This window comes from Nipponia nippon, unplaced genomic scaffold, assembly GCF_047370975.1.
Source record: "Nipponia nippon isolate SJK-2023a ecotype South Korea unplaced genomic scaffold, ASM4737097v1 scaffold_1, whole genome shotgun sequence".
Taxonomy (NCBI): domain Eukaryota; kingdom Metazoa; phylum Chordata; class Aves; order Pelecaniformes; family Threskiornithidae; genus Nipponia; species Nipponia nippon.
In genome coordinates this window covers 117,964,687-117,980,728 of record NW_028262290.1, presented here as the reverse complement: position 1 = coordinate 117,980,728, position 16,042 = coordinate 117,964,687, and the positions used below count along the sequence as shown (strand labels likewise).

Genomic DNA, 16,042 nt, shown 5'->3' with positions numbered 1-16,042 from the left:
GATTTTAAAATCGCGATAGAAGTTAATGACAATAGCATCATAATAAGTTGCCTTTCCAGTTACTCATTAATATCTTTTCCAGTTGTTAGGCCTTTTGAATTGTTCAGAAACACTCAAGATTTGTTATATGATAGAGTAGAAAACTTGTCTTGGTTGACTTGTATTCCACTATAATTCCTACTTATTTACTGTCTGTCCTTCATGTTCTAGTGGATTTCTTTTCCACAATAAATCTGTATGAGTTTCTTCTGTGTGTGTGCATGTGTGGGCTTTGGGTTTTTTGTGGGGATTTTTTCCTCCTAAATTTTTTATTGGTAACTACTTATGCATTCCATTTTCTGCTACTTTTTATGAGACAGAAATCCATTTTACTTCTCTGCACAAAATTATTTGCCTGAAGCTTTCTCTTTTCATCTGTAAAGTCGGTCCATTTCTTTTGAAATGCTAATTAAAAGCAGAAAAACACTAAAGGTTTGTACGTTTCAAACTTTTTTTTTTATTCCCAAGACCACCGCTTCAGTCAGGCTGTGTAGACTCTTACATTCTTCACAAGAGGCAAACCAACATTTCAGCAAAAAAAAACCCCAAAAACCAACCCCAACAAAAAACCCAATCCCATATTCTTGACAGTGAGAGCAATTAGGTAATCCAAAGATACGTATCTCTATCTACATATTTAGAGATATGTAGATGTAGAAATATAAAAAAATCTTTGTGTATGCCTGTACACACACATGCACCTTTGAATGTTGAGTTGACATCAACAGGTGTTTTTTAGAAGATCAGCTGGCTTTTGTGAACTCAGATGGTTGCAGGCACTAAGATGGATGTTGTCAGCAATTAAAAAGGTAGCCAGGGAAGAAGAAAGGTTTGTAGTTACACGTTAGCTCTCAGCTTTGGAAACGCGGGAAACAGGTCTTGTTTCTCTGTGTAAGTTAGTAGTCCTCTGAGAGGGCTGCAAGGACCTCTTAAAATGATGTGTACAGGCTGACTCTTGCATTGCACGGAGCTCCGTAAAAATAGCATTGCTGCACATGTGGGTACCTAATCCTACTAACTTTTGCACATCCATCTCTGTAGTGAGGTTTAGAGAACACTTGCGTATGTACAACAGTTAACAGAACAGCCTGGATGAAAGCAGAGGAAACTACCTCTTGATAGGTAATAGCAGACTCCTTGAACCATAAGGTATAATGCAACTTCCCCAAGGGGATTTTAGTTTTAATCAACAGGATGTTGTAAAGGATATAGGCAGGAGTTTAACAGTATGACTTCATCTTTGTATCCTCTGCCCTGTTGTCTGATAGAATAGTAACGTTCTTGCTGTCTTTAGTGCTTGGGATGATGCTTATGACAGTGCAATTTCTGGATTAGAAAGATAAAAAAAGAGGTAATTGGTGGTCTGTAGAAAAGTATGTGTTACTTTGCCATTCCCCCCTTCCTTCCCTCCCCTGACAGGTTAATTCCACTTGCTTGCAGTGGAATTGCAGGTTTGCATCAGTCCTGCAATAACGAGTTTCTGTCTTATGAAAATAGGTGTCTTTGGGAGCAGCAAGAGCAGGGCTGCCTTACAGTTCTGTTGCAGCCGAGTGTGACCACAGGATGGGAAGGGCAGGGTCCTTGTTGACAGAGCCCAGTCCCTTCGTTCCCGAGCCGGACAAAGGTGCTGGCAGTACGGGTAAAATTGCATCTCCAGTGATTATCAGACAAATGCCAGGTACTGACTGGGTCTGTAGTCAATCCAGGAAGCCCAGGCAATGAGTCAGTATCAGCAGGGAACAGTGCTGGGCACAGAGCTACCTTACAGCACTGCAGGGGGCCTGGGTTTAAATGGGCTTCCTGGGCCACTGGGCAGAGGGTGCTGGGTGGGGTCCCTGATGAGCCTGGTCAGGGCCCTAAAGTCCTATGGGTGCCCTCGGGACCTGGACAATCTTCGCGATTTACTGTGGAGTGAGTTTTAGCAACAGTTGCAAGAGTTATGGGACTTGTTAAAGATGGACCTGCATTGCACAGCATGTGAGCAGCCTTCCTTAGTGCTTGTTCTTCCAAAATAGGTTTAGATAGCTCTGTCTCATTTTGTGTGTGGGTGGTGGTGGGGGGCTGTGATGTTCTTTTCTTTTTGTCCTGGCATGGAAATGGGAATGCAGATTGACACACTAAGATTTACGGAAAACATACCAGGGATTGCTCTTTTTCTTAATAATTATTTAGCAAGACATTGTAGTTAATTTTATATGGTAATTAAAATGTATATATTTAAAGTGATCATGCCTGTTTTGGGTATTCACACACACACACAAAATTCTTCATTATAGAATAATATAGGTTGGAAAATACCTCTGGAGGTCATCTGTTCTGACTCCTGCTCAAAGCAGGTCTTTTAAAGTGAGTGCTTATGGCCTTGTTTAGTCGAGTTGTCAGTCTTTAAAAAAAATGAGAGATTTCCCAGCCCCTCTGCGCCCCTATTTCCATGTTTGGCCATCCTTATGGTGAAAAAGTTTTTATGTTCAATGGGAATTTTCTGTGTTAAAACTTCTCAGCTCCCTCTTGTCCTAAATTTAAATCTCCAATTTTAATTGCAACATTTTTGCAGTTGTTGATGCCTGTCAGCATCCATTTTTAAAACTATGTGCAAACTTGATATATTTGTGAACATGAGGGACTGATACCACAGAATGGAGATCGAGATAGTGTCGAAAGGTTCCCTAAAGGTTCTTGCAGCCAACTCTGCTAGTGCATCTTAGGTGTGAACTGCGATGCTGTTTGCTATTGCAATCCTGGATTTCTTTTTCTTGAGAAAAATCTGCCAGCAGCAAAAGGAAAAAATATAATGGTACTGCACTGTGGTCAAAGACCAAGTTAAGGAGATATGTAAAGTTTGCAAGCTAAACGTAATCTGTCAAGTAGAACATCAAAAATGTAAATTCCTGTATGTACTAATCCTTTCTCCATATCCAGGTTGTAACTACCCTGTCTTGGTCAATGCTCACTTGCTCCCTTATTCCCCCCTCACCTCCATCTTATTCTTCAATAGATGAGTCCTTGCTTCTAGCAGTTGGGCTTTTTGTCCCTAAGAGCATGTCCTAGTATTTTCTGCTAGGAAATATGCTACTTTGGGATCATTTGTGCTAGTCGTATCTTCTAAACTGATTAGTATCTAGCTGTTTTCTACCTGCGGAAAAATCTTGCTGATGCCAAAACAAACTGACATCTTTGCTAGTTTGTATGTATAGTACTCAGTTTAAACTAACTAACGGAGGTTGTCCTCTTTCTCTCACCAGATGTGTGCAATAGTACCAATCTTCCTGAAGTTGAAATCATCAGTCTACTGGAAGAGCAGCTGCCTCATTATAAGCTAAGAGCAGATACAATCTATGGTTATGACCACGACGACTGGCTTCATACACCTCTCATTTCCCCTGATGTGAATATTGACTTAACAACTGAGCAAATAGAAGAGACCTTGAAATACTTCCGTAAGTCAAAAATTCAGAAATGGTACTGAGGAGCAAATAAAATAGTGCTATTTTTGTTACGTTCTCTGGAGTATCTGTGCAATTCTGTGACAATTGTGGAAAGCAAGAGAACTGTTTGTGATTTATTGCTTTGGTCTTCAAGTTTGTGGTAGATAGAAAACAAAGGAAATATTTAATCAAGAACAGCAGTTGCATTTGTAATCTGTGCATGTACCTCTCCACATTATCAAATACTGGTGAAACTGAAATACTTCTTTTTGCTTGTGGTCTCTCTGGCAAGAGACTGAAATTTCTGTACATATGCAATGTAGAAAGCTTATACCTGTTTCAATATTTGCTTTTTTTGAACATGTTGTCTGGCACATTCCACTGTTGTCTGATGGCACTGTGTGCCAACATCACAACATGACATCAAATCATTTTTCTGCAGCTTAAGTTTCTAGGAAAGACTTGTAAAGAACCAAACTCTGATCATTTGGTTGAGATGGTTTGTCCCTTCATTCTTTCTTTTGTTCATATTCATACTATTGGACAAAAACATACCTTTTGTGCGTGTAGGGAAAGCATGTAGTGTTGTGACCTTCTTGGTTTTTCATTCTTTTGTTTGAACCTGTAGATGCTTTTATCATGGTGAATGGATTCATGTCTCTCTAGGTTCTTCCACTGTGGGTGTTGACTTAGCTGTGCAAGTAGAGAAGACTCCTGTGATTAATCCTCTAGTTGCTGATTTATTGAGTAATGTAAAATGTAAATGATTCTTCCTTTTTTTTTTTTTTCCCCTCCATGGTTTCATATGAAGGTGCAATTTTGTTGCACTTCTGCATCTGTTGCATGTTAAAATAGTCTGCAGAGTATCAAGCCAATAGGTTATATGCTAAAGCTATAATAGTTAGACTTACATAGTAGTGGATTTACATAGATTATAGTAGATATATATAGTAGATCCATAGTAGATGGATTTAGGTAGGCTTACTGAGACACTGTGGAGCTCAGAAGGGATGAGTTACAGGGCTCAACACAAACCTTTGCAAAGATGGCTTCATTGCATCTTGAAGCACCTGGAAAATTTACTTTATAAGGAGCAAAGTTGGTAAAGAAAAGCATTAAGAGTACAAAGAACTAAGTTTCTGACTGTAATGCTTCAATAGAAGGCATTAATTATTTTAGCAGATAGCTTACATATGCTCTCCACCTCCCCCCAGTCAGAAAAAAACAGTGGGAAAGGGGAGAGGTGAGCTGAAGCTGATTTATGGAATCAGGTGTACTACAACTCCTTGTTTTGTATCAGTCCATTTTGTTCTAATGATGGCAGAAGTTGGCTTAAGGAAATGTTTTGAAATGTCAGGTTTCCAAAGTCTTCAGTAACTGGATGTCATGGTTTAACCCCAACCGGCAACTAAGCACCACAGAGCCACTGCTCGCTCCCCACTGGTGGGATGGGGGAGAGAATCGGAAGAGTAAAAGTGAGAAAACTCGTGGGTTGAGATAAAGACAGTTAAATAGGCAAAGTAAAAGCCGTGCGTGCAAGCAAAGACAGACAAGGAATTAATTCACTACTTCCCATCGGCAGGCAGGTGTTTGGCCATCTCCAGGAAAGCAGGGCTCCATCATGCATAATGGTTACTTGGGAAGACAAATGCCGTAACTCTGAATGTCCCCCTCTTCCTTCTTCTTCCCCCAGTTTATATACTGAGCATGACGTCATACAGTATGGCATAGCCCTTTGGCCAGTCTGGGTCAGCTGTCCTGGCTGTGCTCCTTCCCAGCTTCTTGTGCATGGGAAGCTGAGAAGTCTTTGACTAGTGTAAGTGCTACTTAGCAACAACTAAAACATCAGTGTGTTATCAACATTATTCTCATACTAAATCCAAACCACAGCACTATACCAGCTACTAGGAAGAAAATTAACTCTATCCCAGCTGAAACCAGGGCACTGGATTAGTTCTGTCTCACAAATAAGATTGTCTGTGCGGGTGGACTGTTGCAATAACCATGGGAAAGATGTTTTGCTAGTGAGGCAGGGAAGGCAAAAATCCATGTGGAAGCATCTTAACTCTCCCAGCTGAGATGCTGGTGGTCACTTGCAATGGTGCGTGACTGTTGGGGATCGATACAAAATGAAGCGATGTACAACAGAGGAATCAGATAGCAGTAGCTGCCTGTAACTGTAAGTACTTAAACAATTTTATGCAGCTTTCAGCTTACAAGCATAATGACTGCAACTTTACCATGTTGCTGCGATTGAAGATTTCATCCAATCTACTGACTTGAATGAAAAAATTTTATGAGTGTAGTTCCTGCCGCAATGTATGTTTTCTGCTTTCTTTGGGAAATAACTGCTTATAGAAGAGGAACCAAGCAAGGAGAACTTCGATAATGAAAAGTTTGTCCCTTACTGCTTGTACACAGACACTTGTGTGTCGATAGTAGTTCAAGAAGTTTAAGCAAATTTGGATTGAGCCTTAGACTGATACCCTGGAAACTGAGCTCTGACTTTATCCTTGTTAGGTATCGTGAACAAGTCATATAATGCATCTATACCTGAGAGTGCAAGATCATAAAACCTTGGCATGCTTGGAAATTATGGCATTGATTGTAGACATTGGTTTATGCAAAAAAACCCTATCAAAATAAAAATATTATTTTAAGTAAGTTGGCAGAAAAGTCCCCTGAATGGTACCGTCATCACTTTGGAGACTGTTTTCTAGGGTGTGGCTGCTTGCACAATGATTCATTTTCAGTGCTGCAATTAAGGAACTCCTTCTGTACCTGTTTAGTTTGTTTTAAAAAACTTGATAAGGGAGTGAGCAAATACTGCAACTGGTCTATTGGAAAGTTTTAGTATAACCTTACAAATTTCCACTGTTTTCAAAACAGTATCCTTGTGGTTTAAGAATTCTATAGATGTAGTTAAATTTAATAAATAACAAAAATGAAATTTCACAATCTGTCAAAGTTTTCCTTAACTGAAGGAAATTCTTATTCATCGATTTTGCTGCAACAGAAAAGGATTTGCTGCAAAATAAATACTTTTATCAGAACTAAAATGCACTACACATACAGATTATTGCTGTACCTTCTTAAAGCTTCTTAGAGACATGCAAAGATAATTAAAATAAAATTAATATTAGAACTTGAGCTAGTGCAGAATATTTTTAGCTGTGAAATTAAATCTTTTGATTGCTCCTGGTTCCTGGTGTGTTGTAGTGTCGATCGGGTTCAAAACCAGGATGTAACAGGGAAGGAGGAATGTGTTGTGGCTTTATTCGAGAAATGTTCACAGACTGAGAAATACTGGACAACAAGGGGGATGTTTGTGCATGTTTTAATATATGTAAATATTACGCATTATTAATATAAGTAAATAAATATGTCTTTTGTAAGGCTTCCTGGAAAGAAGAGCAACATTTTATACCCTCTCACCTCACCAGTTAAAGTGTAACTACTTGGCTAGGAAATAGTCCGAATGGTAACACAACAGTGACAGTCTTGCACTGCAACGCATTATTTTAATGATGTTTGGGTACCTACTGGGAACAACTGGAGCTAGGGAAAAGGGGACTGTGTCTGGTTTTTCACTGGTTATAATTGCATTCCCACCCCCCATCCATGGGCAGCGGAGGTTGATTTTGAGAGGTGGTAATTGAGAGCAGCTTTTTTCCCTCCTTCTGCTGTAGGTTTTGAACACATTTGTGGCCAGTTACCATACTCAGTGACTCTTTAACCTCTGTCTTGATTGTGATCCGTATCTCCAGCTCTGTCCCGACTCCTTTTGTAAGTTTTGAACAAGATAGAAACTCAGTACTGGATCGCTTAAAAATATTTTGAGGCCCGCAGAAGTAGGCAAGTGGGGTGTTCTAAATATATATACATTTTTTAAGTGTGTGTATATATGCATCTATAACAAATATATATAGTGTATGTGTATCAGTGTACAATTGGATTTGAAGTTATCCTTTTGAAAGAACTTAAAAATATAGTGACCAAACTTTAAATCTCTACTCAAAATGAAAATAATTCCTCAAATGCATTTTTGGTTAAGTCTTGTAAAGTGCCCTGAAGTTGATTAAACAATGTGGCTATCTTAAGCCTAGAAAGTAAACTGGTTCTGAAAATAAATGCCTTTTAAACCGTACTATCGTCTTCATTTGTTCCCGCTTTAGAATGGCAACATGAAAGGGAGAAAGCTCGTTTGTCAAAAAGGTTGCGTAAAAAGCTCTAATTGATTTGCAACCCCAAACCAAGATTTTAAGCTGCACTTGGAAAACAGTGCTCTAATTCTCCATGGACTCTCTCTCTCTGAGAACTGAACTTCCAAAGCATTTATTTGCTGTTTAAAATGTCATTTGTGTGTGAATTATAGTACATGATTTCTGTATTAGGCACACGCGCTTACATGTTCATATATACTTATTGCGCATTTTATAATTTGTTCTCATTATCCATCTAGTATTCTCCTTTTCTATAAAACAGGCTTGTCAATAAGAAACTTGTGATACTGCATACCTATTGGTCTGTGACTTTTAGTTTCTGAATAATACATTTATGTTTAGTTAGAGAGGCTCTGTGGTTGTTTGGATAGCTTCATGTGTCTTCAAAGATCTGTGAAAGAATCTAAATCGCTTGTAGTGACAGCATTCTCTAGTTTGAGTTCATTTGTGTTTGCATTTGCTCCCAGGAGAGAATCCATGAGAAATATTACTTCCAGGAGTGATTCAGCATATAAGGAAACTGGCAGCTGCATTGCCGTCCTTTAAAGTAGAAGCACTGAAGTGATAGAGTTTTCAGAAGAGCTGATGGGTGTTCGGAGTGGTGTATTATCAAGCTTTTAAAGTATACAGATGCATTTTCATTCAGTTAAAAAGTAGATTAGTAGCTATTAGTGCTCACATGTGCTTGTTTTACTGTGACTGAACAGGTACTGTTTCAGGGGGCAGATAGGGCTGTGTGTCCTTTTTACCATAGGAAGCGTATCACAAGGGAACTCTTGAATTTAGTAAAACAGTCAATCATTTTTGAGTGAAAAGAGAAATTATGTTCTCTGGATTGCAAAATGAAGAGAGTGTAAATGCTTTTAATAGGGCCACTGTCTTAACGGACATCTCCCTCTTGGTTCCTGATTTTTTGTTGATTGCTTCTTTAGGTCTCCTTGGGTTTGTACATCCATCTTTAATAGAGCATAATAGCATGTTCGACCCTACTGTAAAGGATGCATGGAGTACAACTGTTCTCAAAAGTAACTTGATATTCACAAAATGCCATCTGTTCTTGTATCCTAATATTTCTCCTTAAAATACAAAAAAACATGCATTGAACATGTACTAGAAGTTAAGCACAAGTGTGGATGGAGGAAGAGAGCTTCAAGGCAAAGACAAAGTAGTCTGGGAAGGTTTTCAGTAAAATGAAGTATCTTGTGCAGCTTGGGTATAATGAGAAACTATAAACTAGTATGATTACTGAGTTCCAGACCAGCAGGACTATACAGGGCAAGTATTTATGCTACACTCTTTTCTTTTCTTGGATGCCCAAGTGCTATATGCCAGTGATGTGCACTTTAATACTGACTCTTTTCTGGTTCTCCAGTCTACTGAACTTGTTCTGCGTAGCTTCTAACTGTGTGAGTCAAGATATGACCTATTAAAATCAAAAAGCAATGGTTTTTTTGAGGGGTGTGGATGTGTGTGTGCATATGGTGATTTCAGTAATTACTGAAAACCTAGGTTCTCTGTTGAACACATCTCTGTTCTCTGTCAGTAAACCAAGTTTACAAACTAGATTTTCTTAGTATTCAGATGTTATGTTTTTACTTACTAGTACTGTTCTTGTAGGCTTTTATAAATGTTGTCTGAGTTGTAATACAAGAGAAATCAAAGATGATAATGCTACAGATCTATAAAGTGAGCTAAAATCACTTTTCCAATACCACCTTCAGATTTCTTAAATTCCTTGTGATACTTGGATGATATTTTAATCTTTACAATTGCAAAATGTTTATTTCTGAAAAAAAAACTGTTGCTTTCTTGGTATTTTGCAGTAACAAGGACTGTTCTTCTATCATTATATTAGAATCTTGGGTACCTCTGTACTCTTTTCACTGTGGAGGGCAAACTTTATTTAAGTAAAAATGTCTCTCAAACACTGCAGCCTTATCATGCTGAGGCTAGTAATGTTCTGCCATTTCCAGCAAGGTTTTATACTGCCTAAACTCCTTTTAATAGAATGGAGGATGTGCATCGCAAGATATCACAACAGGAGTGGAGGTCTTGCCTGGTGTAAATTGAGTGGATTTCTCTGTAACGGGGAGGAAAACTATGTACCAAGGGAATGTTTGGATCCCTTGTCTTAAATCTACCTCCACAACCTACATCAAAACTTCTAGGCAAAATACGGATTGCAGTTGACTATTTCATTCCTATGGGATTCCTTTTATACAACTCACTGGTTTTGACTGGAATTCAGATGACTTGAAAACAAGAGTTATGCCTGGAATTTTAAAATTTAGCTTTTGACTTTTAGTAGTATCCTGTTAAGCTTCATAAGGCTTGCACACTGAATGTCGTCGTTGTAACTGTTCTGTATGAACATGTGAGGTTTGACATCTGAGCAATTAAGCAAGAAGGGCATTTGATTTCTGAATGACTTGGAAAAATGTCCTTGCTGTTTTCGGACTACATACTGAGATTGATGCTGGTTTATAACTTGCTGGTGGAAATGTGATGAGTTCCCTTCTGTGTTGATCCATACAGGGTAAGAGTCAGCAATGGCCCTTAGCTATACTACTGTGGCTCCTTAGAGCACATTTTTCTGCCTTCCTGTGGCTTTTTGTTTTTGAGATCCTCAGTCCAATCCCCAACCACAAAGGCTGTCAGTCACAGAATCTGCTGGGCAGCGTCACTCAAAAGTGTGGACACAAGGCTACTTAGCCCTCCTTTTGAATTAATTTTTGAAGATATTGGCAGAAAGATGAATATTTAAATATCCAAGCAGTTTAGTTTATTAGCAGCTTTTGGGGGGGACCTAAGCTGTAGTCTGGGGTAGGTGGTGTAAAGAATTAATTCTTAAAATTTAGTTGACAATTGAGAAATGGAGTCTTCACACTTGAAGATAACCTTTTGGGAGGAACTGAATAGTGTATTAGGGCTGCAGCTGTTCTTTTACATTCCGGAACTCCAAAGCACACCTTTGTCATTTTCTTCATATGCTTCAGACAGAAAACTGAGCTAGTCCCTACCAAATTAACATAAAGCATACTCAAATAAATCAAATGTCATCTCACCAGCCTCATTAAACTCGTGAGGCAGAGCGTCTTTTAAGCCAGTGTAAGATGTGCTGCGCAAATGTATGATTCAGCAAAGTGACATCCCATCTCCCTGCCCCCGGACTAGGGAATGTCAAGCACCCTTTTAGCTGGTGGCTAGGAGGAGGTCTCTGTAAGAGCCAGGCCTAGAGCACAGCTCTTGGAGCACAGCTACCAGAGGCAGCGAACAGACAGAGCACTTTCTGCAAGAATCTGGGTTCTGCCTTGGGAGCTTATGGGGACAGGGTCCAGGATCATCTGGGGACTCCTGGGAACCCTCAGAGAAACTTGAGTGTCTGCTGCTGCCAGGTAAGGGCAAGGTCAGGGGAGCCACAGGGATGTGTGAGAAAGCTCTAGTGGCTTCTCTGAGAAGCTGTCAGCTGCTCCCTGCTTGGAGCCTTTGTGGCAGCTGCTGCTGGTCAGGGATGGTCAAACACCTTTTTAGCTGGTGCTTGGGAGAGCCCTATGTAGCAGCCAGGTCCGGAGCACAGCTCCCAGAGACACCCAACAGATGCAGCGGTTTATGTGGACAGGTGCAAAGAAGGAGTCCTCATCTGAGTTCAGAACAGCCTAAACCTTCAGATATGGTGGTGATGTGCCACAGGGTGCATTCCTCAGGTTTTGGAGCACCTGTCCCTGCCCAGACACAGCTTTAGATTCAGATGCAGCCCTGCGAGTTCCAGGCTGCTGGGAGCGCCTGGGGCCTCTCCCTGACATAGGGGGGAGAGATTGCCTTCTTTTACGCAGGAGGTGTGCTACTTTTGAAAAGCTGTGCTCCCATTCAAAGGGACCTTGACAAGCTGGAGAGATGAGTCAAGAAGAGCCTTGTGCAATTCAACAGAGGGAAGTGCAGAGTCCTGCATCTGGGGAGGAACAACCCGATGTACCAGTACATGCTGGGGTCCGACTGGCTGGAAGGCAGCCTTGCAGAAAAGGACCTGGGGGTCCTAGTGGATACCAAGTTGAACATGAGCCAGCAATGTGCCGCAGCTGCAAACAAGGCTTATGGTATCCTGGGCTGTATTGGGAGGAGTGTTGCCAGCAGGTCGAGGGAGGTGATCCTTCCCCTCTACTTGGCACTGGTGAGGCCATGCTTGGAGTGCTGTGTCCAGTTCTGGGCTCCCTGATTCTATATTCCTTCAATGTAATGCAACTTGCATTCCTTTCCTCCCCCCAGGAAGCTGCAATCATGACTATCAGTGGGTTTTTTTTCCTTCCTTGTTAGAAAAATAGGTCATAACCATGCTTCTGTAATATTTTTGTCTATCCAATCAAGCATGATGTTAAGCTCAGCTTTATTTTACAAATGTTTTTGCTGTCTCCAGGAAAAATATAACCACAAAAAACCAGAGGTTATAGTTTACATTATTTCCAGGTGGTGAACAGTTTGCAAAATCTGACTCTTTAAAGCTTTACTCTTCTTTACTTTTTTATGCTGGATAGGGGTGTATTCTCAAATGTCCAGCTCTTGCTATCATGGCCTCATTTACAGTATTTAAGTATGCCCAGTGATACCTTAATTAAACTATGCAGCTGGTTTTGCAGGTAGGTTGCTGAAGACCACATCAATTTTGATTTCATACAAATGCAAATATAGTACTCTCCAGTAATAATTTAGGGGAAGGGAGAAATAATCCTTTCATGTGGAAAATAGGGTTTTGTCCTTAAGTAATTTAATTTCCTCTGTCTGCCCCTGTCTCATGTTAAATAATTTTGTTTCAGTGGGAGAACAGTCAGGCTCTTCTCTGCATTGGAAGAGTCTTTTGTCTGATCCAGGTGAGGTCAGTGTGCCCTTATGGTGTTCAGAAGGGAGCAGCTCTGTCCCATCTGTAGGAAGTACCTGTACCATTTTGAAGCCCTGGATAGTAATCCCATTTTGACAAAGGAGAGTCAAGCAAATCTGAAGCACCCATTTTTCTAAATACCAATTCTGAAAGCTGCTGATCCAATGCTTCACTGCTCTGGTTGCACTCTTTTCAGGTTACGCAAGCCACAGTAACTTCTTGATAAGCAAAATACTTCACTGGAAGAGATCTCTGTCTGAAGTTGCAGAGCTGTTTGCTGTTACTAAATGTGCAGTCACAGGCTGACTCCTGTTCAGTGTTTTTTCTAAAAAGTGAAACACCAGTAACTCTTCACTTCAGTAAATGAGATCCCAATTTAGAAATAACAGTATGCTAGCATGTCCTTGAAAATCAGTTGGGCTTTTAAATATGCTTGCTTTCCTTTTTAATGCTTTTTAATAACTTTCTTTTTTTTTAAAGTCAGTTTAAAAATGTCAGTTTGCAAAGTAAGTATTGTGGCAACGCCTGACTATTAACAACATGCATTGCATAGGGGTGGACTGTATAGCTGCGACTCCAGATGGTGTTAATGGGATGGGCAACTTTATCCTGAGTGGTGGCAACTGTAGAAAATAATGAAAGGATATGGTGTTTAATTATCTGAACAACCTGATGTGGTGCTGTAGCCAAGAGAAGAAATGTGACCCAGAGTCCATCGAATGGGAGGTAATACGCTGTTGCAGCTGCCGTGGAAATACTCCATCCAGCTCAGGTGTTCGGTTTCAAAGGAACTTCCCAGAACTGGAAAAGGTTCGGAGAAGAAAGTTGAGAATGACTAAGCATGGAAACACATGATTTATAGTGACATTCTGTGTAACGACATTCTGAGAATACATTTGCCAGCAGAGATGACTTGCTGCTGCTTTGCACCCTAGCAACATGGTTCACTGCATCCTTGAGTGTGCTGCTACAACTTTCTTGAGAGGTCATGTTTGTAAATGGGGTAGTGGAAATGATCTTTGTCAGAAATTCTCTTCAAGCAAGGAAAAGGGTTTGTGTGATATTTATAACCTGGCTAATTTAGGCAGACCAGTTTAGTGTTGACCTATGGCACGGATTTATTGCAGCAAAAGGGAAGGAGGACAGGGCTCGCGAGCTTTTCAAGTCAACTTTTGTGCCTAATAAACCCCCTTTGTAACCCCAAACTTAAGGAGCGCTCAGTCTAGCTGATCAGAGTTGGCTGCCAGAATTCTTTATCAGTCTGTATATTGCTCTATGGAGAACAAATAAAAGCGCTTTAAAACTAAACATAGAAAAATAGAATAAAATTCAGCAGCTGAAAGGGAACGCCGAGTGAATGTGAATAACCGTATTTAGCTTTGGAATAGGAAAAAGCAAGTCCCTTACAGTCACAGACCTGAAATTTTCCTTAAACTCAAGTTTTATATGAACTTTTAGGCAACTAACAAAGTAATACCCCGGCCAAATGCAGTGTTGTAATGTGGAGATTTGAATACACAGAGGTTTAATGTTTGCAGAAGCAGTCCACCAGAAAAATGTACTGTTCTGATAAGCTCTACGTAAGTTGAATCTGATGTATAGCTGTAGGAAGGAAAAGTAGGGCTCGGAGGTTGAATGAGGGTTCTGCAAGTATGCAGCTGCTTTGTCAGCCTGGTCATACTTTCATGTTCAACTTGACAACCCTTCCAGCCTCCCCTTTATCGAGCTACAATTTCTCATATAACCGAAGGGATGCCTGCATGTGGATACCTGGAAATATAGTATTCTGTCTGTCCAGGGTTTCTCTCTTCGCTCTGGGAAGATCATACACTTATTCCATATTTCCAAGTTTCTTGAGGAGTTCTGAAATCATTTGACCACACAAGTGATTTTCTCCACAGAAAAATAATGCCTTTCTGGATTACACCAATATGTTTCCGATCAGATCTGTAGAAAAATATCAATAAAACAAACAAACAAAAAGCCCCAAACCCCCATTTTGAACTATTTTTATCCTATCTCATTGAAAGCGGGGGAGGAGGGCTGTGCAGGGGGAAGGACAGCGAGAAGAAAATTCTAGCATGTTGAAGATTTCCTTTGTTTAAAATGTCAGGAAATAAAAAGGAGAGAGTCCCTGCAGCAATTTAATCTGGTAGCCAATGTTTATTTTTTATATTTTAAATGCTTATTTAATAGCATTACCTATTTCAACAGGCTGAAATTACCTTTTGGACAAAAATAATACAAGTGGAACAAATAGCTTATATGCAGAGCAATTGAGTTAATGTTGCCATAGGAACCTTTATTTTTCTCTGACGGTATTTTAACAGTGTAGCCTTAATTATATTTAATAGCATGTGCAGTTCTTGCTTTGTGAGTATGCATAACTGAAATTCTGCAAGACTGAGCTAGGGCTGGAGTGCTTTGTCACATTCCTCTGTTTCAAGATGGCACAGTGTGAGGGCAGAATGATCACATTTGGCAAAAATGCTTGCACTAATCAAAATATGATTTTTTTTTTTTTAAAGATAATTTTATGACCTTTGCATGTCCAAAGTCTTTTAATGCCTCTTATACAATCCTTTGTGATTTACTAACCTGAAGGTCATGTACACTTACTGTATTGCTTTCACGTCAATATTGAGCATACTAAAAATCTAATCAGCAGAATGAAGCCAAAAATAATGTGATCCCTGTCAAAATGAGAGTAAGTTTTGCTTTGCAGACCCTTGTTATCTCAGTGTACCTCTTGATTTCAGGAGAGCTAAGGTTAGCTTGATGCAAAAGTAACAAATGGGTGGGAAGTGCCAGTAAAGGTGGTGCCTTGATTAAGGCTGTGCTGCTTTGCTTTGTATTAGCCTTCCAAGAACAGGAGTGCTTCCAGCCTAGAGCAGGTTGACTAACTTTACTTAGGTATTACACCAACTCAGTTGTCCACCAGCAATAACTGAAGTACAAACATTGGATCTCCTCTTCCAGAGACTGACTGATTGCCACCCCTATGGGAGAGCTGCAGGCCTCGGCCACACGTGGCTGAAGCTGGCTTGGGGAAGAGAACGGACAGGGACATAAGAGTAAAGTTAAACAAAACCAGTGGTTTAGAGACGTAGGTCGTGGTTTGCTTCCTGGCCCAGGGGCAAGAAGGGACTGTGTTTGAGGAAGAGCTCTAGCACTTCAGTCTCTGTAGCTCTAGCACTTCAGTCTCTGTGAATATTTGAAGTTCACAGTGGTCTGAAACCATGTGCCCTTGTTCCTACTGTCTAGGAAGTTAAAATAAGTATTTTGTGTAATGAAAGAAGTTCAAAGAATCTTAGTCCGTGGCAATTGAACAAATGAAGCAAACGAGTGGCGGCCCTTGAACTACAAAAATCACAGAGTAGCAGAATGGTTGAGGTTGGAAGGGACCTCTGCAACTCATCTGGTCCAACCCCTCTGCTCAAGCAGTGTCCCCTAGAGCAGGCTGTGTCAGTCCTCAGTCACCCTCA

The 16,042-nt window shown here is 40.2% G+C and overlaps 1 protein-coding gene across 7 annotated transcripts in view; it reads left to right on the top strand.

Annotated features, from left to right (window-relative positions):
• The window catches only part of TRAK1 (trafficking kinesin protein 1), a 138,084-nt gene that overhangs the window by 60,928 nt on the left and 61,114 nt on the right, over positions 1-16,042 (top strand). For all 7 annotated transcript variants that reach the window (XM_087769004.1, XM_087768975.1, XM_087768966.1 and 4 more), the window contains exon 3: positions 3,282-3,476. Coding sequence is in view for 5 of the 7 variants with exons in the window: in XM_087768966.1 (XP_087625092.1) it covers positions 3,282-3,476 (195 nt within the window). In the remaining 2 variants the exon portion in view is untranslated. The remainder of the gene's footprint in view (positions 1-3,281; positions 3,477-16,042) is intronic.